Raw genomic sequence first — 23580 nt, forward strand, 5'->3', positions numbered from 1 at the left:
CTATGCAAATTAATCATAATTTGGTCTTTTATCGGTAATAAATACTGTTAAAAAGCAACAGTCAATAAACGTTTAAATTGCATTTCATCGTAACTGCAATACTTTAAAAAAGAGCCAGTCGTTAAATGTTTGAATAGCATTTCGCCTTCATCTAACTTTAATCCTATTTGTATTCGATTTTACTGGAGGTATTAGTCTGGGTTATCTCAGTCAATCCAGATCTTTTATGCTGACTGATTTGTAGGCGTATAATAATGCAAGGATGTTGTAACCAGGGCCATCGAGCAAAATAAGCACGTGCTTAGGTTAACAACAAAAAGACGAAATCACAGAAATATTCATAGCGAGTTTTCAATAGTGCCTCAGTGTTTAATAAAATGATTGGTCATGCGATTCAGACCTCAATATTGACCCGGTTAAGATAAATTTGGCTCATTTTTCTTTCTCAAGTGCCATCTTACCTATCTATAAATGTTTGCAGGTATGAGAACTATTTCCAAAAAATATCATTCAAATTAATCATAATTTGGCCTCCAATAAATAATGAATTATGCTGAAACTATATATTCCATTTTAAGATAATACGGAAAACTGGTTACATCCCGATTACTATTGTTTTTTTTTAAATATATATATAAGACACTTAAGTCTTATGTGCTTAGTGCCACTAAAAGTCATGATCCGACCTTGTAGTAGTCCAAGATAGTAATCATGCCACTCATATCCATAAGTGATCCAAAGTTAGAAATTACGTTTCTTTTGTTTTTTGTTGAAGAGTACATTTACTGATATGAAATGTTATTATATGTATATGATACATATGATGAAATAAATTAAATACATACCTAGTAGATACACTTCCCGTCCCTCGACCTGAGCGATACCTTCCGATAAAATATCAGCAAGCGTTTGTATGATATGTGACCGCATATAACCCCGAAACCGGCGCCTAAGACCGATAGGGTGTTATCTGGGAAAAGCACCGCGGTATCGTGCGACGGTGACGAACAGCAAGTAGGAATGCGGAACCAATATTATGGTTAAATATGAGTTTCCTTTCGAGCTGCCATCAGTTTTCCGCGTCGGTCTACGTTGTGAGTTCCTCAATGCACTGGTCGAGCGAAGAAAAGGCAATATCAACGAAGACTGGACTCCAATGCAAGTAAACGAGTACCAAGTAAGGTAAATATTACTTAAAAATCTAAGGTGGTTGTTTACGTTATATGATATCAATGATATGATATTGCTATAGAGTGGAAGATACGTTCAACTTAAAATGTATCACCGTTCTGTCTATTCTTGTGTTCGTCAGGCTTTAGACTAGAGCTATATTAAGCTGTTGTGTTCAAATTTTCAAAATGTTGCTATGCAAACATGGAAAGAGTTTGGTTATTTCCAAAACATAGTTCTCCTATTCGTGATAGTGGTTGTTATTGCATTGCTGGAAGATTATGTCAAACGCCACACAAAATTATAGCGCCCTAATCACGTACAAAGAAATTGACTGAATTCGTGGGTCGCTGGTAATATGTGGATTATTACCGACTCGTACGTTCGGGAATTGTGTATCACAACAAATTCGTACTTCTGTAGCGTTTTGTGTAACCCCAACTGGTTGTTAATTTATATAGGAATTCCAGTTTCGGTATTTTTCAACACAGTCGGTAATCTCTTATAAGCGACTGAGTTGAACGGTCTGATCTAAGCTCACATTATTTGTTTATGTTACCAAGTCTCGCTCTATCGATTCGCGTTTCAAGCTAAATTTAAGAATCAGAAATTGAGACCATAATTTTAACATAAGCCGATGTTGTGTGTGTGCGCTAGATTTTGGGAGTGAGAAATGCTTTACGGCCGATTACAATTGCAACCGTTGGTATTTCACATCGCATTGTACGTTCTTTCCCACGAAATCCACAAACTTCTGAAACCGGAGTTCCTCAAGTCTTTGTGCAAAATATCATATTTCTTTTTGTTTGCTAATCTTGGTAGAATGTAGAGCGAATGTCACAGACTACGCTACGTGCACGATTCAGCAAAGCGTAGGCGATTATTTGCCGTCAGTGTGATTGAATGAGCTTTCCTCAGACATTTTTACTTTTCCGAACGCGGAGGTAAAATGAAACATGTTTTAATAAAGCTTCGATTTGCCAGAGAATGGTCCTCGGTTTTGATGAGTCGCATCGAATCGGTTACTTGCGGTCTTCTATGAAATATATCTGAACTGCAGACTCGATATTGAGCGTTAGGTAAATTTAGATAAAATAATTTAAAGTTTTTACAATGATGTATATATAACAAATATATTCTTATAATTATAATTTCGTGTAAAAAGTTTAAAAAGGCCTAAGCGCAATTCTCAGGCATGATGTTGAAATGTATCATTGTTTTACAATTTGTATTACCATAATCATTCCATCTTCACTCGAATAATTTGTGCGCATATTTCGTAGCAAATCACTACACCCTCCCGTTGGCGTTTGATCATCAGTGAAGATTGAGCGAGATTTGCTCGGTCAATTTCAACTTTTCCGAACGCGGAGGTAAAATGAAACATGTTTTAATAAAGCTTCGATTTGTCCGAGAAGGGCTCGGCCACGGATGTAGGGAGTCACATTGAATCAATTACTTGCGGTCTTCTATAAATGATTTCTGCATTGGAGACTCGACATGGAGAGTAAAGTTACATACAATATTGTAAAGATTTTACGATGGTTTACATATACCAAATATATTATAAGAATTACAGCTCCATGTAAAAAGTTAGGCAGTAATGCACAAATGCAATTCCCAGGCATAATGTTCATTTATTAGGAGTGTGTGCCATGTTGATGTAGCTTACGTAGTGGCATACATTAGTGAATATGTCGTAGAGTTATTAGTTACAAGGCCATAAGTTCGGCATGGCTTTCGGAAAATGAGGGAACCTGTTCTTATTCAGTTCGATACAAAAACAGAACCTGTTCTTAAAATTTCAAATCCCACCACCTTTTCGCCACAACACGATTTGCAATATTTACGCTTATGGTTAAAGAGTATATGGGTCCTATGAGGTTGTAGATTGAGATGCTTCAAACTTTCGACTACGGTTTTTGGAAAGAAGCCACAGTTATGTATGGCCAGACCATTCTTTTGTCCAGCATGTATCTACCCGGTTTATTACACACTGGGCGATCACTGGTGGTTGGCGAATGAGGTTTTGAACTTGATCTATCCATCCTACTATGAACATGACTAAACCTAATGCGCCAACCTTCTATGCAATTTATCACTGGGCTTAATGTACTTCCTTGTTGAATGAAATTTTCATTAGTATTACATACGGGATATTTACCTCTTTTTATATTTTATTCAGACGTTCGTTAAATAACACCAACAACATCGGAATTGAATCCAAATCCATCCAGAACTTGAAGATCGATTGGATTTTGAAGATTAAAAGGCTAAGGTATGGTTTTCTTAACGATGAATATTGTGTATGGTTTCACTCGTATCCAATGAAGAATTTAGTTGTTGATCGACACCTTGAATGAAGTTGTCTGTGAGTTACTGATCGAGGGCCAGTTCCGACCCAATTTGCTGTTGTTAGAAATAAGCTAACCAAATCGTTGTGCAATAGCACCCCAGGTCAATAATTTTGTGAAATTTCTTACCTACGTCAGATCGGGAAAAATTTAATCTTATGGCTCATCTCTGAGCTTTAGTTAAAAATCGTTTCGTTACATTGTGTGAGTTAAAGTAAGAATAAATCATTGAGATAATTGTCAGCACTATTTAGATTCTCATACCTATTCCTTCTACATTTGAATAAATACGAAGGTACATTTTGTAACTGAACCCTTGACACGACAAACAATGGGACGAACATAATTAGCTGCTTATTCGCATCCTCGATTGCGATAAGAATATTTTCATATCAAAATCGGTTGACGGTTTGAGCACTTCCAGACTTGTAAATCGAACAGACTCATTGAAGGGTTTGAACTCTTTTAATATTCCCTTTTCCAATTGGAAAAACACTCTGGGCGAGCACTGGGGGTTTGCAAATGAACTTGATGAATTCGTCCTACGATTAACATAATTAGGTTCAATGCGCCAAAGTTTTATTATCAGTGGCTTCATGTTCACAAACTTGTTCAGAGTACACTTCATAACAAAATACTAATTATTCATTTTTTGCGCCACAGAGAATGCAAACAGGTCTGGAAAAAGCATTTTATTATTGACTGAAATTCCCAGCAAAATTATATTCGGGATATCATCTTCTTACTCGATTTTATATTGTTCAGATCTTTGTTAAATAACACGAACGAACGCAAGACTGAAACCTGATTCGTGCTGATTCTTGGAGATTGATTGAACATCACCTTCAAGGTATGATCATTTTAAAGACAATATTACATTCATTGAAAATGGGATTTACTTATAGCCCATAAAGAATTTTGTTGATCGACTATGAATGAAGTTGTTAGAAAGCGTGTCCGGAAATTCGCCGTAAGAAATCTCGCCGCAGGAAATTTTGCCGCATAGTAAAAATCGCGAGAGCATTTTGCTGTAAAAGTATTTGTGATTGAAATAGTTACGTTTATAGGGGGAGATTTGGGGTATGCTCTTAAATAACGAATCTTTTTTAAAAAAGGCAATCCCTGAGCTTCAGTTGAAAATAGTTTTGTTACATTGCTAAAGTAAGAATAAAATCACTGAGATGCCAACACAATTTGGATTCTCATACCTACATTTGAATAAATACAAAGGCACGTTTTGCAACCGAATATTTGACACGGCAAACAATGGAACGATGCAGCCACGCACTTCCCTTATTATTTTAAACTGGCGGATATTGGTTCACACACTTGTGGTGTGCTAGACATTGTAACTCTCGAAGAGTTTGAGGGCGAGTCAAAAATTTGCAAAACTATCATATCATTTATACAAACATTGAGAATTCCGGCAAATAACATTTTGGGCGCTCCAGAAGTGTGTGTACTATTTTACATCAAGTTGTGTAAAGGGACTGAAACTTATAAGAAGACACAGACAGTCCCCGAACTCGTAATAGAACTAAAATAGAGAAAATCGTAATAAAATTACGGCCTAACCCTAACCTGGTACACACGCTTGGGAAGTACCACATTTTGTATCTCTGTGTTGCGCAATGTGTTTTATTAAAGCACTTTACACCTCCGAACAAGGCTTTTACCAAGCATTATTTTATACGTTGATCGCTAATGTGTTTTGGAGTATAGTGTGGATTATGATGTGTAGAAATACAGGGTGATTGTCAGAAAAACAGAAAATTTGAACGTCAGATGAGATGAGTGATTACGCATTTCTTTTCGGATATGTTTTCTATTTTTTTAGGTTCCATTTGATTTTTTTTTGACACCCAAATCATGAAAGGAAGCATAAAACAGCTTTGTAAAAGTTGTTTTTTGTAAAAATAAATAGCTGTTTGACAGATTTACTGTTCAGTGATCTTAGTAAATATTAGTGTCTGCAGCTATTCGCAATATCTGTAGATCAAAAATATTGTGTACGCTTTTCCTCGGTTGTTGTGTATCATGTTAGGGTTAGGTCACAATTTTATTCCGATTTTCCTTTTTTTTTAGTTTTATTACGAGTTCGGGGACTGTCTGTCTTAGCCAAGTGAATATATCCCTTGCCCATAGGCTTCAGTCCCTTTACATAACGAACAAAATTAGTTGTGTGTCGTAATGTGCCACAAATATCTGTCCGTTCAATGTATATGTGGCCGCTTGTGCATTGCTCAAGAGGAAGTTACAAAAACATAACAATTCATGCAATTGATGTCTATATCTTCGGTTTATGATTATTTTAATATATACCAATTAATTTTGTTAACTTGAGTATCGTAAACATTGTTCGCCTGCAGATATTCGCAATAGCCATATTGTGTACGTATTTATGGGCTGTTTAATGTGCCATAAAATACAGTCTGTTCCTTGCATGTGTGTGTGGCTCTTTGTGTCGAGCAGGAATATGTCACAAAACAGCACAGCACAAACAACAAATAATATAATTCCTACTAATAATATCTGAATTTTTAACTGGGGTATTATCGTTAACAAAAATGTCCAAAATAGCCAATTTCATTCTGGCTTAATGGTCCAATTACTAATATATATAAATCAGTACTTGTCGACTAAATATATGTGTACGTGTATCTAAATATATCAACTCGTGCAAATACACTGTGTACAGAGCAAACATCACTCAGACAGCCAGCTGATAATAAAAATATTGAGATAATAAATGATCACAGCATGAATGGATATACTAATTTATTTCCCAAAACACTTCCGCGTTAAGGTCGTTGAACCTTTTTTCTGTCTGGAGTAATATCGTGCTCATTTGTGGTTTTTTACGTTTGATAATTTTTTTTAATTCCTTATACAGAAGTGGTTCTCAAACGGTGGGACGTGCCCCACCAGGGGGCGCAGAAAATTTTTGTGAGGTTGTGGAGATAATTGAAAATAAAAATATTTGTTAGATTTGATGTTGCCCGCTTTATTTTGAATATTCAGTTTTCCTCATTTTGGATAATTACGTTCCCTTCATGTATTTTCAACGTGTTTTTGGAATAAAACATACCTTTGCCTCCTCTGTATGATAGTGCGTTTACGAAACAAAAAGCCACGAAACAGCGAGGCGAAGACCACGACACAACGATGAAAACCGTGTGCTCCTAAATAAACGCGCGTGGGCAAAAACATGATTCGTGGTGCATTCCACCTCTGCTGTGAATTTTCAAATTTAGACTGATTTTCGGCTCGCGTCGTCGTTCTATTAATATCGCTCGAAGCCAAACAGTTCCTAATCCGTCCGTGGTTAATTTAAACCTTCTGACCATCCTTTTAAATTTTTAAGTCGTTATATTGAGAGTAAGTAAATTTGGCCAAAAATTAAACTAAAACCGCGATACTTTTCTTTGCGTACAAATGGTACAAATATCAGAGTATGCGCATGTGGCAAACGGCCATATATTATTCTACTGGACTTGCAGTATACGATTCGATGCCATACGTTGCTCGATATTCATATAAGTACCTGTGAAAATGGGGTTAACCACTTAGTGGTACGGGTACCTATCATATGTTATGACAGAAGCCAAATTGAGTTAATATCAGATACTTTACATACCCAAAATATAAGTTACCGGGTTTCGAGTAATGATAAATTCAAGATTCTACGTTTGATAAGGTTCAGCTGAATTGGAATGCCGAAAGACTAATGATGTTATTCGCAGAATGCATTTTGGTATCATGCAATTTAAAAACTGACACGACTCGTACAAAATTGATACAACATTTTAAAAATTTAAAAGGAACATTAAATATTGTTGACGCTATGCTTACTTTTCATCGTATGTTGAGGTTACGTTAGACTCTACGATAGACTGACTCCAACGCGGAAAAATTAATCATTTCAGTACCGAGATCCTATACCTGGTGAATTCCCAAGGAAGTGACCGTGAATATTCAAAACAACTGCACCGTACATTATTGCGTAACTGTGCCCTGTTTTCAGATCTCACACCTGTGCGTTTTCAGAATTTATCTAACATTGTTAGTGTGGCAAAAGGAAATATTCATAACTGACTATTTTTAGTTACGAACGAACCGAAAACCAATTTTGCCGCGTAGTTTTCTTAAAACCTGCCGATATTTCATTTTTCCGAATATTGTCATAGAACGTGCAAAAAACTACCAAAACCATAAATAAAATCATATAAAAACATTCCTATGAATTGTTACGCATACACAAATTTATTAAGAATTTGGTTTGAAAATTGTGGCTTTAGTGCGGTATTATGCTTAAAGCTAACATAATATATCGACAATTTCAAGCCATGTATGCATGAAACTGTTTTCCTGGCAAGTTTGTATCGCGGCAAACAACTTTGGTTTCGATTTTGGGATTTATTTCTGCGGTTGCTTTACACTCATGATGTATTGCTTGCCTAATTTCCGGGATCACCTATCATAAACGATGTAATATAGCAACCGTTCTGCTAAACAAAAGCCGTTAGTGGGCTGTTAAATGTGTACTTTGTTGGCATTCTGATAATATATTATGTTTATGTAATAGTTCACAAGGATTGTAAATCATTTAGGACTCTGCTCAGCCCCAAAATATTCATGCTCAGTAAACCGAACATTTGCTCAGTGTAAATTTTTTCTCAGAGGGAACAATGCTTGTAACCTTCGTGCCTATATATTTTAAGCATTGCTTTTGTTTATATTTGAAACGGTTCACTTGGCCGCAGGCTTCCAAAAATTACATAGATTCTGTATTCTCACGCCTGTCGAGAAAAAAGGTCTTATCGAGAAAAGTGGATGGCCTGTTTAGCGCTTGTGGTCTATGCGTAGGAGTTATTTATTATGATTAAACTGTTGCAAATGTGAGTTAATGATAACAATGGAGGGGGCTCCCGAAGTATGCGAACCAAGATGGCGGACATCGGAATGTAATATGTGTACTAGGTTAGGGTTAGGCCATAATTTTAGGTATAAATACTACGGGAGGCTCTTGGCTAGTCTTCGAACTGATAATATGACTAAAATAAGGAAAATTGGAAAGAAATTATCGCCTAACCCTAACCTGTTACCCATGTTACGTTCCGATGTCCGCCATCTTGGTTCGCATACTTCGGGAGCACCCAATGGAGCAATGCTGGGACATATGGACACAAAGTCTAATACAAAGTAGTATCAAATCTTTTACTTTCCAATTTGAATTTAAGTCGAGAATACCAATAGGACAATACCCAAATATATGGACGCGAGAGATAAAACGAAAAAAATAACAAATATTATAGTGTTGATAGTCTGGCCACCAGGTCGCTTACAAGCGATCGCTGAACCGCCACACGGAACGCAATTTTTCATTTTGGCGTCGTCATCACACAAAACTTTGAAAGTCAAAAACGAATCCCATGCAGTCCACATAAAAAAGTAATAGCCTTCTAGCGAAAACAACAATCTTTAACTACTGAAAATTTGCAATTGGTCCAGTTGGTAAAGTGAAAAGCAAATTTCTATCAACAATAGCAGCATCAGGAAGAAAATATTACCGAGTAATCCTAACAACAACAAAAACAGCATATTAGAAAAACGACACATAGGTGCACTTCGAGTGCATTGAGTTGATGGCACGTAATGAGTAATGACAATGTAGATACTAGATAGGGCAAATAATTAGCTTCTGCGAATCCATTCTATACGGAAATAGTGTCCACATACATAACAATTCCTTTTCGCAACATACGTCATTAATTCAAAGCGGACTGATATGTAAGTTATTGCAAGTCATTTTAGATTAAATTTCTTAACGCTAAATACCAAGATGGCGGAAACACGACAAAGCGATGTATTTCGTCGTAAAAAGGGTTAACTGGGTACCGGGTTGTCTGCGAATTCTTGCCCCGGGAAATACCCCAAAATTTATACTGGAAACTTATACGAGGTGGGTGATTGCGCAATGTTGAATTTGATAGAAACGGGTCTTGTATTGCTTCGGATCAAACGACGCGCTTGGTCAATCCTTTCCTTCTTTCTCGATTACTAGTTTTCACGCCATGAGCGAACTCGCCTTTGGGCTAATTTTGTAATTTGCATTGTAGTGTATATAGAAGGTTCAGAATAATTTAAATCGGGGTTTGCTCCGTTTTTCGTCATCGGGCCATATAGACATCTGCCACATTAGTTCTTTCATGTAAGCAACGAATTAATATGATAAAGCCACCGGGCGAACCGGCGAAAAATCAACGCAGCAAAAAACATGTATTTTTACCCACGTTAGAGCCTTTTTAAACATAAATTGTCGAATTAGGATTTTATACTTGGTGGGAAAAGTCTGAATGTTAACAAGGGCCACACTGTATGGCGTGGCGATCTGGGTAGTTGCCAGAAGTCCCCTAATTTGAATACATTCAAAATTTGTTTTTCCGTACTTCGGCAATTTTAATAATTCTTGTATTTGCAAGTAATTTGAAATATTTTCACGTAAAAATTGTGCTTTTAATAATAAACACGTGACTACCTAAGCCAACCAAATCGTAGTTAACGATTCACAAAATCTCATTTCGGTTCAGATATTAAATACGTCTGAGCTGTCTGTTTTTTTTTGCATTTAGATTGGTGATGTGAAAAATGTGTATTTTAGCTCATTCAAATATCAACCCTGCATGCTATGACATCATGAAAAGCAAGCTGACAAACCTTTTTCAGGCCACTTCTCTAAAGCCATTATGTATGGGTATTTTTAAAATATTTTTTTTGTCAACCATTAAACATAGTCATACGGCGACTTCGTGGTGCTACATTTTCGCCATTGACGTTTAATACCGCCTTTATCGTGTTTGCTCGGGGTCATTGCACTCAATGTCTCATTCGTGGAATGCCTGCAGATTGCTTGACAATGCGGCATTAGGAAACAATAACGATGAGACATTGATTGTGTAATATTGACTTCCTCAATAGTAAGAAGAAAGAAATGTTTTGCGCAAGATGTTTTTGCTTGTTCTGGTAGTTGGATTTCAATATATTTGCATATTTCCGCGTCCCTAAAGTTTGAAGGAGAATCTTAGCCAACACGTTGATAACTTGTCATGTTTGCCAAATTACATTTATAAAGTCTTAAATTGTATTTGAAAACAAACATATTGGTGCCGAGTTGAATCTGCAGTAAGTTTGGCCGTTCTAATCGTCATATACGGTAAAAAAAAGAGAACTTTTGCGCGGTGCTCACGCTAGGAATTTCCCTCAAATTTGTCAGGTGTATTTGCCCGGGCTGGTGCTGGTTGAATTGCGAAATATCTGCCTATAAAAGGAGAGCATTAATCATCGCTCATGTTAAAATCGTTTGTTCAGCTAAAAAGTATTTTCGTTCGATTGGCTGTTTTACCGCAGTTTTGGTTGAAGGAGGTGCTCAATCTTCGTTGATTTGAAACCGACTGTGATGGACGACTTGTAAATAGAGGCCAACACGGTAATAAATACAGATTATAGTTTTTAATTTATCAATCAAAAACATAGATTAACTTAATATTTATTTATCTGCTTGTCAGTTACAACTTGACATGGTTTATATCTTAGCTCACGTGGCAATCGATGTCTGTCTACAACTTTCAGACATTAGACTAAATTATTTCAGGTTAACTGTATTAATACGCAACGCGACTCTTGTGTACAAACCCCGTCAAAATACACCCAACGCTCAAAATTTATTTCTAGGGCTTGGGTCATGTCTGGCTGGGAGCTTTATAAAAAAAAGTGAGCAACCAGTTATCGTAGGTTCACCGCCCAAACATGGGCCACCAGATAACGGCATCCTCGAATAGCGATAGTAGCGCGATACCCTTGTTTATCGGTTTAAATTACGAGAATTTACGCATGATATTCACGCTGAAACAACTTTAACTTTAAGCCCTATTCATTTTGCAGAAGTAAGAAATCGACATTCATTAACGCGGGGTCGGTCGAGGTTGTTTTTGTCGGTGCTCCCGAAGTATGAGAACCAAGATGGCGGACATCGGAACGTAACATGGGTAACAGGTTAGGGTTAGGCGATAATTTTTTTCCAATTTTTCTTATTTTTAGTCCTATTATCAGTTCGAAGACTAGCCAAGAGCCTCCCGTAGTATTTATACCTAAAATTATGGCCTAACCCTAACCTAGTACACATATTACATACCGATGTCCGCCATCTTGGTTCGCATACTTCGGGAGCCCCTTTTTGTCAATGTTGTTGGTATTTATATTCGTATGGCCAGCGATTTCCTGCGATATATTTGACATGAAATGGTAAAAGCGAGTGGAAATGCAACTTAACACCCTGATGGGAATTTTACAAATATGGCGAATTACCACCGTCTAAAATATTATCAGTTTGGCTACATCTTTTGGTATTATTATGTATTGCTGATATAGCGTAATTGTATCCCGTTGCTGGTATAACTTGAAATTCAAATATGCAATGACGAAGACGGGCAACAAAGGGTAAAAAGTTGTTATAGCGGATTTTTTGTTGATGTTGGGAACCGGACCTTTATTTTGCGACGCTCATGCGATTACGTCCAACTCGATATCCATTGGGCCTTAATATTAAATTCACACATCGAGGCACTGGACTGATATATTAGTTAAAGCGACTGATATGACAAACAACAAAACTAGTTTGTTTATTTTGTGGCGATAACACACAATGGAGGAATAATTTTACGCTGACTCATAAGAATGTCACCTGCCAGACTCTAAACTAGTATGCAAATGAGCAATGGAGGTATCGAGGGAGGGGAAAATGATTCACCTAATTATTCCTTACACTCTAAAAACGCATTCGCCATCAGGTCAACTAAGAATAAGGCGCTGTGTCAGCAGTAACCTAGGACTTTAAATACTCGCCATTACTTGGGTGTGACAGAGATTCAGGGAAAGTGTAATTTCTCATATGGTAAAGTTAATTTAGATTTACCCGCCCAAATGCTTTCAAGAAAATAATCGACGTAAATCGTTCGTGATTAAACTTTCTTTATCTTTTCAAGACACTTTGCTCGCTTTGCATGCATATAACTGAATTTTGCATTTCGGGCAAATGTACAGAATTCAATATTTGCGACATTTACATATAATACATATAAACGTCTTTTCAGCACTATTTCGCTTTATTCGCAAGCGATTCACTGATAACCTGAAGATTTTTGGCTCACAATCAATCTATCCTCAATCTAAACCAGGAGTGGGCAAGGTTTTTGGACAACGGGCTAATGTAAAATAATCCAAAGTTACATTTTGAACACACTATTTATACTGTTACAGAAGCAAAAGTGGAAAACAATAGGCCATGTGCTAGAACTAAATTTAATCGTAATCTCAACCAATTCCTCGAGCTATCTTTTTAGCTAAAACATCAAAACTCGGTTTTGGCAGCATCAGACGGGCCAGATTTAATTACCCAACGGGCCGTAGTTTGCCCATGTCAGGTCTGAACTAACCAATCGCGATAGATGGAATTGAGCGCAAAGTTTTACTAACTTCGACGGCGAAGTAAGTATGTGGAGAGCTTATTGTTGGATATCAGTGGCTATTCGCACTTGGCCTTGTTTTGAGCGAAATACGTAAGCGTCGGTATATTAAAAATTGCCTCATCCCTTCCCTCATCGGTATGACAAGGCTTCAGTTGTGTAGCTAAGCGCCGACTTTGTTAAAAGATGTGAAATATTCGCCCACATAGTACCCGTAAAATAAATATATTTTGAATTCTTGAATTATTTTTAAGACTGAAAAATTGGAATATCTATATATCAGTCGCGCGGAGAAGAACGACTTTTTCAAGAAATATCAAGAAAATTTACAACGTCCACATAAATTTTATTAAAACGATTCATTAGTCGAATTCGTGTCCACTAGTAAAATTCTTTCAAATCGTTAGTCTGAGAATTTACATTTCTTCGGTTTTATCAATTAATTCGATCTTGGTTCGAGAAAGTAAGAGTATACATTTTGCAAAATCGGGTTATTTGATCTAATTTTAAATTTTGAAAATATAACTAAAAACTGGCAAATAACATGCAAAGCCGAAAAAAGTCTAAAAATTTGTAAAAATGTACCCTAGAAGCCTCTTAAACTTCAGCATTTACTCCACTATTGACATCTTGCTAATTAGCCGATGCTAAGGAAGTAAACAAGTGAGTCGATGCTCTGAGAAATTAGTATTAACATGACATATTGTCCTCAGTGGTTTAGCGAAAAATGCATAACGATTATGAAATAAAAAGGACCGATGCATTCAAAGTCAAGATACAGCTGCGGTCCAAATTAAATACTCGAAAGGTTCGGATTCAGACCGCGGTCCGCCAGTTGAGTAGCCCTGCTATTATATGCTTTCAAACCCTTTTGTTATGACATTAACGCCGTTATGCGGTCATAGCCTTAACGATCATTCAGCCGTACAGGGCCAAATGGGCAGAGAACCCTTCAACAAGCTTGGTTGTTGGATGAGTACCGGTACTACAACAATAAGAGTTAAAAAAAATCACAAAATCAATGGACATGCCGTCAACACTTATTACTTTTTAATTTGCCTATAATACATTAATATTGGAATATATTTGGCGGACCGGCAGCTAGATTGCCGCGGACCGGCAGCTAGATTGCCGCGGGTCCACGGACCGGCGGTTGAGAACACTGGTTTAAACTACTTCCATAATTTTACATGGTGACCATTTTTTCAAAATACATTTATCTGGGTGAATTTGATTGGTGTACACAAGCCCGAATATATCGCTTTAATAGTTCCTCCCATATTACCAGGCAGTACAAGAGACTAACGACATCGTGATTTGCGGATATGCAACAGGCATTTCTCGAAGTTTTGTTCGAATGTTTATTTTACCCAATATCAATCGAGCGAGCTTGTTTTAGTTTTATCAGTAGATTATCCACGTATCATCATAATACGGCTTGGTATATATGTACTATTGATTACTTAAAATTGGGTGCTTCTGTAGTATGTGTACCAGGTTAAAGTTAGGCCATAATTTTATTCCGATTTTCCTTTTTTCAGGCCTATTAGGAGTTTTTGAAACTGTCTGTGTTAGCCAAGTAAATATACCCCGTGCCCATAGGCTCCTGTCCCTTTACGCAACTTGATGTAAAATAGTCGAACAGAATTAGTTACATCATATTGGTACACACACCTCTGGAGCGTCAAAAATTGTAACTATAAAAATAAATTTTAAATATCTTTACCTAATATTTACGCACGGTTCCATACTGTACATTGCTTAAAGAAGTTGTTATGATAATATTTGAAAAATTATCATCGTGACAACGCGCAGAGTATCGAGCAAATAGATTACGTCATTTCGATAGCGATTTCTGCGTATGTGCAGCTATATTTTAGAAACGCACACACAGAGAGATGAAGGGCGCTGTTAAAACATTGCCCATCGCGACTTGCAGTGATCGCCCGATCACGTCCCAAATATAAGCAAGGACATCGTAACAATCGCTATGTGGGATTCAATTGAAACAATGAGTGGCATTATCTGTTACAAATTATATCTTCCACGATTGCCGGAAGAACCAAGAAACTTATAAAAAAACATAATGCATGCTCAAACCTTGTTCTTCCGTCGTTCAATTATCGCTTGGTGTTTTGATTTTGATAACAATTCGGGGAATCTTTTTTTTTTGTCCCAAATTCATTCCCAAGTTCAGATATTTTAGATTACAAGGTTACATTTAGTCGCACTCATGAGTTAGAATGTACCTGCCTGGCGCCAAAGTAGTATGTAAATGAGCAATGGCGGACTGAGGTCATTCACTTATTCTCTAAGTACAAAAACCCATGCGCCATTTAGTGAATATATTGCAGGATTAATTTCATGACATGTTCGCAATGAGGCATTGTACCAGTAGTCAACTGTCGTCGTACTTCCACAACTGACCTCTTCTGACCCAAGACTCAAATATAGTCAACATTTCTTAGGTGCGACAGAGTACTCACAGAGATTAAAAGAAAGTCTAATTTCTTTTGGGGTAAACTCCTTGTAAAAATGATAAATATGATTGAGATTCATTGTGGCTTTATTTAAGTTTTTAATAAATCGATATTATGTAATATTGTGCGTTCAATCAATGAAATTATACCAAATTTGAATGTCACACTTATACATTGTATCGAAATAATTACATCCATAATATATATATATATATATATATATATATATATATATATATATATATATATATATAATGGAATTCCGTGTTGACAACTTGACACTGCTTATTTGAATGGAGAATGTATGATTAATCAGAATTACACCTGCGTTCCGAACTGCTGTGTTTTCGAATATACAAACAACATACTTTATAAGGCGCAGTATCGAATACTTCATGAATATAAATGAGAAGTCATTTTCAATTTGTAATTGTTGTTCACAGCACTGATAATATTGTGAATATATTTAGCTTTGCGTTGTTTACCGTTCGAAATTCGCCATTTTTTGGTATCGATCAGTTATTGAGAGAATAGATAACTACTAATGGCATATTCCTTTATTGGTCAGTAAAATTATTGAAACTTTTACTACGGATTTACATGATGGTAAGTTTTTCAAAGGCAAGTTTGATTGGTGTTTTATAAAATTCATACAATATGGGGAAATGGCCACTCTAATCCAATCAATATTGCTTGAATTGTTTTCCAATATTCCTGAGCAATTCAAAAACATGGGAATGTTCTTGGGAATGTCAACCAAGTTTGTTTTAGATTTATCCGTAAATTATGCTCTTCTATCATGCGTTGACTCTGGTTACCAAGAAGTTGCTAAGAATAATATTTGGACAATTATTACCTTGACAATGCGCAATCATTTTGTGAATAATAAACATCGAGCAAATAGATTACGTCATTTCGTTGGCGACTTCTGCTTTTATAGCTAGCTATATTTTAGAAACGCAAACACGAAGCAATGAACGAAGGGCCGTTGGAATATGGGTCACTGCGACTTACAATGAGCGTCCGGTCGTGTTTCAAATCGTAACAAGAAGTTCCTGAATTAGTTGAGCGTCGCCCATACATTTTTACACCCATTTGAACCAAGATGGCATCCGTAAACTTACTCGTATGTACAAATAAAACCTAATCACGTCTCAGTTTCTCTGGTTAAATTATCGCCCCGGTGTTAACTTGACAATCCTCCGGGGATTCCCTTTTAAAAGTCCCGATTCGACTCCCTAATTTTTTTTTTTGGGTTACAAGGTGACTTTGTTTTAGAATGTGGTTGGGAGAGACTGGAGAGATTCAAAAACAACGCGACACTTATACGCTATTCATGGAATAATCCATTGAAAAAAAACATCGACTATTTTTTCCGAATCTAATCTGAATACTTCAAGGATATATTCAATTGTATGTAAATTTTTTATTGTGATGGTTCCAAGCACATAAATTGCGGATAAGTCAGTATACAGCACTCAGACAGTTTGCTGAGCATTCACACACCATAAAATCATGTTTCATCAATAACTCTAGGAAGAAAAGAGTCATTCGTCAGAGTTGCCCTGTAGAAATATGACTCCAATAAAAAATATTGAAGAAATCTCCTCGACCTTTGGCGGCCAAATAAAAAACAAGATAGCGACAATTCAATTTTCGCCAGGACCGATTCCTTTAATTTACTATTAGATTCAAATATTTGATTCGAAACGCGCAGCCCCAATTGTAACAAACAAAAAACGTAGCAAGTGCGATGTAGAATTCCATTCATACAATATGTTGAGCGACATCACCTCTTATATGTTTATTGGCTTCCTTGATTGTTGGAATGGAAATTTAACTAAGAAGGCTTTGTAACTCATCCTGATACATAAAGCATGTTCAGATTTTACTCTTCGATTATACGTAGGAAATCTAATCATCAAAATAGTGTGCTTTTTAATTTGTTACTGTTTTTAATTGTTGGGAAATATAACTTTGTTCAATCCGACGCATTCTTACATGTAAAGACGGCCAGTGTTATGGCGGGTTGTACCAGAGATCTATACACCGACGCGGAAATGTAATATTGTCCAACACTCTATATTTTCAGGCCTTCGCTTTAATTTATCATACCTGGAACGATTTATTGATTTAAGCGACATGTTTAATGAACAATGGAGTTATCTCAATTTATTTTGTCATTAGTACACATAGAGAGTTCTTTGTTCTACGCCCACTCAAAAATTACCGTAATACCTGATACAGACGCCAACTAGTATGCAAATGTGCTTTCCCCGTTTTGTATTCTTAATATTTTTTTCAAGAACAAATTGTGTTGTGTGACGCGAATACTTTATGATTTTCCCACGCATGGTGGATACGATGTGTATTATGTATTGATATTATGTGATGCATAAAGAGATCGTTCAACGTTAATAAATATCATTTCTTCGTTCTATCTTATGTTTTAAAAAGTAAACATGAATTAGTTTATTGAGTCTTTTTATAGTTTTAACCACGTATTTTCATAGTATCAACATGTCTAAACTCAAACAAAGTTTATAGTATTATTCAATAACAAAATTTTCCGATGTAAAGCTGCTTAATTTTTGATGTGAAAAAATTGTTCTCTGTTAAGTTGGATGAAAAACTTTTCAAAATGCTTAAAGCTTATCAAATTTAATATAATTAGATTTAGAATTGCTAATTACCTGCTTTTTTATAAGCTTAATTTTGCTGCAACTAGCATTGACATATCAAGTATTTTTTGGAGTTAATTATAATAAAATTGATATATAAAGTAAAACTCGCGTAAGAATTTTTTCTCATATTTGAGCCATGATCAGGGGCTATCGGTATTTGATTGATTTTGCAAATTTTTCACTTCCAAAGACCATTCCCAAAATTGCTGCCGTTAAATGGAATCTATTTCATCAGCTGTGTCGTGACAGTTTGTTTTCAGGTTGTCATGATGCCCTGACGACAAAAGGACTCTTTTGTGCACTGAACGAATCGAATCAAATTTCCTGTAATAAATAGAACGCGACGCTTTTGCTCCAAGAGCGCTGTATTTAGAATTTAGATAGAGTCATTTGAACTAGACGATTTCTGGTATACCTCAAACATTGGCCTATATTATTCAACCTATCTTTTTATCAATGAGAATAAACGATTACCATCATCGGTTTCTGGATCGTAACCATGCTGAAAGATAAGACTGCTGAATGTTTAATTTGTTACTGATGAATAGCCAGGCGTTTGCCCACGTATAAAAAGGTTTATCCTCATTCTAAAAATTAGGAAAATTTCGTCACAATTTGAGCTGATATCAACTGAATGGAGAATAAATAAAAAAAAATTGAATTAGAAAATATGCGTGTAAATAATAGTCAACAAGATACAATGATACAATGGGTTTTAAGTTACTGGCCCCGAATAACGAATAACGAATGGTCCTATAACAACTGATTTAAGCAAAATACATTTTTGAGATACTTAGGATCGAATTAGGGTGTTTGCGTATTTTCATGAATTGAATAATGTTCATGAATTTCATATTTTGTGCAAATCTGTATTTTATGCGCAATCTAACTTGGTGTTTGCTTGAACAGATTCTACGCTCAGCATTTTGAAATGTTGAAACTTGACAGTATTTGTGGTGAATTAGCACGTACCAGACCAGACTTCTGCTTTTTCGGTTTACGAAATTATGGTTTCGCTTCCTGATTTGCAAAGAGGAACCTAGAAAATATCTTTCCCATTTTTAGTGTTATTTACGTTATGCTGTTGAAATATTCGATTATACGTGGAGTAACCAATATATGTAGTCGAATCAGAGACCAATTGACTGTGGAGACTAAATAGAAGCTCACTTTTCGAATCATGTGCGAAAGTTCATTCGGGCCCGAAAAACGAGAAGTTACCGCCAAAAGGAAGGTTGCCCTTTTCTCGTTCACACACGCACAGTGCGTTCGTTTGATTTTCAAGCACATTGACCTAGTCCTAGATCAGGGGTGACGAACCCATTTGCTGTCGCGGGCCACTTTATCAGTCACCGTGAGTGAGCGGGCCGCACAATTTTTAGTCGTACTACCGTATGATACCTGTTGATTTTCATCTACAAAACGAACAACGGCATCCATACAGCTGATGTTATTCAATTATATAATGCAATATCAACGCTCGGCTCGGATGTTCGAGATCAGAATTTCCATTCGAATACCACAGCATTTTTAACACGAAAGTTTGAGTCTACTACCTGCGTATTAATGCAAAATCAATTTTTAATGTACTGATTGAAATAAATTGTAGTCTTTGATATTTTACAGCAGATCTAGGGATTTCTCGGAGGTTGACATAAATATCTAGTGATAGAGACAGTCAGCGATGCAAGAACATCATATTTGTATAGCTAATTCGTAACATCGCAAAAATATGAATCAAAACTAAATATAATTTGGCAGTTGGAAACACTTTTCATGGCCGTGGCTCGATGTGTTATGTCATTATAGTAATGTTCTAAATTTGTAGACGCAGCCGCATGTTACATTAAACACAGAATTAAAGTTAGAAAGTAATAAATCAAAAATAGACTCCAATTGGTCGCCAATGAAATACTTTGCACAACTGCAAAATCGCTAAACGACAACATAACATAACAGTAAAAAACATTATCCGTCGAAAAAGTGGGCTCTTTTCACGAGTGGCCTGCCTAACTGCGTCGGCCGTTGCATAAAAATTAAAGGATTCGTTACACTTACCCTTTCCCCAATGATAATATCAACCTACGTTATCGAATCTTCCTTCATGACATTTTGTGTCGCGTTAATATGCAAATTTCTAGTTGATAATGCCTCAGAAAAGTATTTCGGGATCCTTTGTACAAAGATTCCTTATAAAAAACCACCGCCTCCGCTCAAAATTGAATGTAAATTATAAATAATTTAATTACATTTTTAGGGTGGATAGAGGCTAAGAATCCAGGTTGCGTCGGAAATTCAAAACCTCAAATCTTTCCTGACCCGAACCGCAACTGGATAGTTACTAACTTGTTATTTCAGTAGTGTTTTTTTTTTTTAATTTCACATTTTTGCATTTGTGATGGAGGCTTTGTACAAAAGATCCGTATTTCGCAGGCCTTCGTATACAAAAACCGTAAACGAATCCCTCTAATCACGATTAACTGATTTTTGAAAATCGTAGGCATTTTTTTGAGATCTACCATTGTTTTAATCATTGAGCAGAAGTTATAAACTTTTTATTACTTTCAGCTATCAAGGGGAACGTGCACAAAAATATCACATTTTCATAAAGTGAGATTACTCCTTCTCTATTAAACCGTATGCGTTTGCCGATAAGAAAGCGTAACTATGCTATGACAATGGTCATTTTGATCCATTGTTAGAAGTATCGATGATCCAAAAAATAGATGTGTTGGAAATAGTGTTGTTGCCAGTAATATGAATACGGTAACACTTGCGCTTCCATTCTCTCTGTACAGTTCTTGGTGGTTTGTGACTTTACGCCAAACATACACTGAATGCTTCGTGTGCCGCACAAAAGTCCTTGGCGGGCCACATGCGGCCCGCGGGCCGCAGGTTCGTAACCTCTGTCCTAGATGGAATGAAATGTTATATTGTAAAAACGATTTCCAGAAAATTTGCGATTGCCCTAACTAATTATCTTGGCGTGGCAGACTAAAGTCTCTTGACGAATTCTCTATTCACCCCATCATTCCGAGTTTAATAAATTGGGCTGACAATGTCGAACCGAAAATCTTGCATTTCTGGTAAAAATAGTTCCGCATTTATTAGTCAGCGGTCGACAGTACAAAGAGCCCTGTTTGTACACAAACGTTCGATACACAAACGTTATCAAAATGTATTCATAGAATTTTAAATACCTCTAACGCGCGACCCAAAAATCCGGCTTTGCGGTGCACAGATCGTCTAGACCTGGTCTTGGAACAGGTTAAGTTTGCATCTTAGCCCAGACCCGGACACGCTAATTTTGAATATTAGCCATTGAACTTTTAACATCAGGAATATGGTTTATGAACCTGGTCGAATCCAGGACGTTATCCCGGGATTTGTAATAATTATTAATTTTCATCATTTTATTTCCTATTCAACTTTATTTATATAATGATATATTTCATACAGAACTAAATAAATATGAGCGACAAAGACACCTCAAATGAAAAAGAACACGTTTCGGAAAAAGTGAAAGAGTTTGAAAGAAGGTAAAAAATATTTTTTTTGTAATTTTATATTCATTAGAAATACCAAGGGTTTAATTCTTAAAACACGCTCAATACTGATCTATTTCGTGGAAAGAATTATATGGCTAAACGGCATGTTAAAAGGATATACGGTATTTTTAACTGAAGAAGGGAAGCATATTAGTCTGGTTGGTCATATCGCTGACCGCCAATAGTCGTCTTTTTATCAGCCAAGATCAGATACCGAAGATTACAAGATCGTAATCGTTTTGGGTGCCTGGTCTTGGATGGCGAAGTAAGATTAAACCAGTGGTTCCCAAACTTGGAACTTCTTATTAGTCCCTCACTATGCAAAATTGATCACCCTTATCGTCGTCTGGAATTCCAACATGTGGCGGGCCTGCAAACTCGCATTCGTTAATTGCATTTTGATTTGCAAGCCTGCCTTTAACACTTGAAGTAGTGCGTTGAAGTCCGAATGAATGTTTTCATTTAATTACTTTCTGAACAAAATATGAACTCAAAACATTTATATTATTTCTAATTCAAACAGCAATATGGCACAATACATGTTACTATCATCGTAAGTGCCTATCAACGCCAACTCATCAGATTTTTTTCTATTGAAATATAGTAATTCGTATCGTATATGTTGAGCATTTTTTGTAGAACAGTGTGTTTTGTGTGTGCGACTTTTAATTAAATATGCAGTTTTTATACACTTATCTGGTTTTAGGTAAAGACAGATAAATACATACATTTCTTCAATATTCAAATGACCATTGTCGAAAGTACAAGAATTTGAAATTTCAAAAAAAAAATTGGAGAATACAAATCCTATTGTTTGGAACATTTTCTCGATTTTTTTTGCAGCATTTTAGATTTTATTCATGACAATACTGCGCTCTTCGAGCACAAGAAGAGTCCTGTATTTCAAACAATTAAACAGTTAATTTTTGGAACATAATTAAAAACGATATTATTATTAGCGCTGATAATTAAATATATAGGACTTGATGAAACAAAACCTCAATACTCAATGGTTTGAATTTTTGATTTTGAGTTAGAATAGTTTTGAGAGTTAGAAGTCTAACATTAACATGACTAAAAAGCCTTCACTTAAAATTTAAGTAAGAAATAGAGAACAAATCATTGTATAAATTAACTTTATCCTATTTCCGAATTCAAACTCATACATATCTTCACTTGTATGTGTTGGTTGTGGAATATACTTGGAATTTGACTCCAACTATAATCAGCTTGGCAATATGTTTTTAATGCAAGATTATCTTTACTGTTCACTTCCTATTAAAAAATCAATCAATTTGGCAGTGGCAACTATTACTAAATTATTGATATTATGTGGCAAATAATTGTTTCTTTTTTTATATTTTTGTTTACTATGTAATTTACCATAAGTTTATAGCTTTTTTTGCCTCATAATTTCTCTTTGGTTGTGTGGGTGCGTGTTTGAAATAATTTTAGTCAACTCGTACCACCACATCTTCTTGGCAAAACCTTCCATCTTATATTCTGTACGTTTCAAACCTTATCTAAGGTTTTGTTTACCCTACTGATTTCATGATCTATTTCTATTCATTTTATTGTTATGCTGATTATGGAGTCGAAATAAACTTATATTTATTTACTTATATACATTCAATATCAAAATGTCATTCACTCTTAACTAGCCTCTATAATTTTTAGAGAAAAAGAACATGGCAATTTAGTAGCTTCTGGGCAGGGTTCAAGCAACAGCCTTTCACGTGGAGGGTAGGTACTATTCCATGTTTCCAAACTAAATAAAGTCATTATCACTTATGAGGAATAGCTGTAGAATCATGTTTTTCACC

The 23580-nt window shown here is 35.9% G+C and overlaps 1 protein-coding gene across 13 annotated transcripts in view; it reads left to right on the forward strand.

Moving 5' to 3' along the window:
- Positions 1-732: 732 nt before the first annotated feature.
- LOC120337147 (uncharacterized) overlaps positions 733-23580 on the forward strand; it is a 39139-nt gene continuing 16291 nt past the window's right edge. For 2 of the 13 annotated variants that reach the window (XM_078117374.1, XM_078117383.1), the window contains exons 1-5: positions 733-1182; positions 3356-3448; positions 4290-4374; positions 21669-21748; positions 23435-23500. In XM_078117374.1, the coding sequence (XP_077973500.1) occupies positions 21681-21748; positions 23435-23500 (134 nt within the window). In that variant the 5' untranslated portion in view covers positions 733-1182; positions 3356-3448; positions 4290-4374; positions 21669-21680. Of the gene's footprint in view, positions 1183-3355; positions 3449-4187; positions 4375-10873; positions 11011-11465; positions 11577-21668; positions 21749-23434; positions 23501-23580 lie in introns of those variants that run through there. The other 11 variants (XM_078117375.1, XM_078117376.1, XM_078117377.1 and 8 more) reach the window with 11 other exon arrangements.

This window comes from Styela clava, chromosome 10 (genome assembly GCF_964204865.1).
Source record: "Styela clava chromosome 10, kaStyClav1.hap1.2, whole genome shotgun sequence".
In the NCBI taxonomy this organism is placed as follows: domain Eukaryota; kingdom Metazoa; phylum Chordata; class Ascidiacea; order Stolidobranchia; family Styelidae; genus Styela; species Styela clava.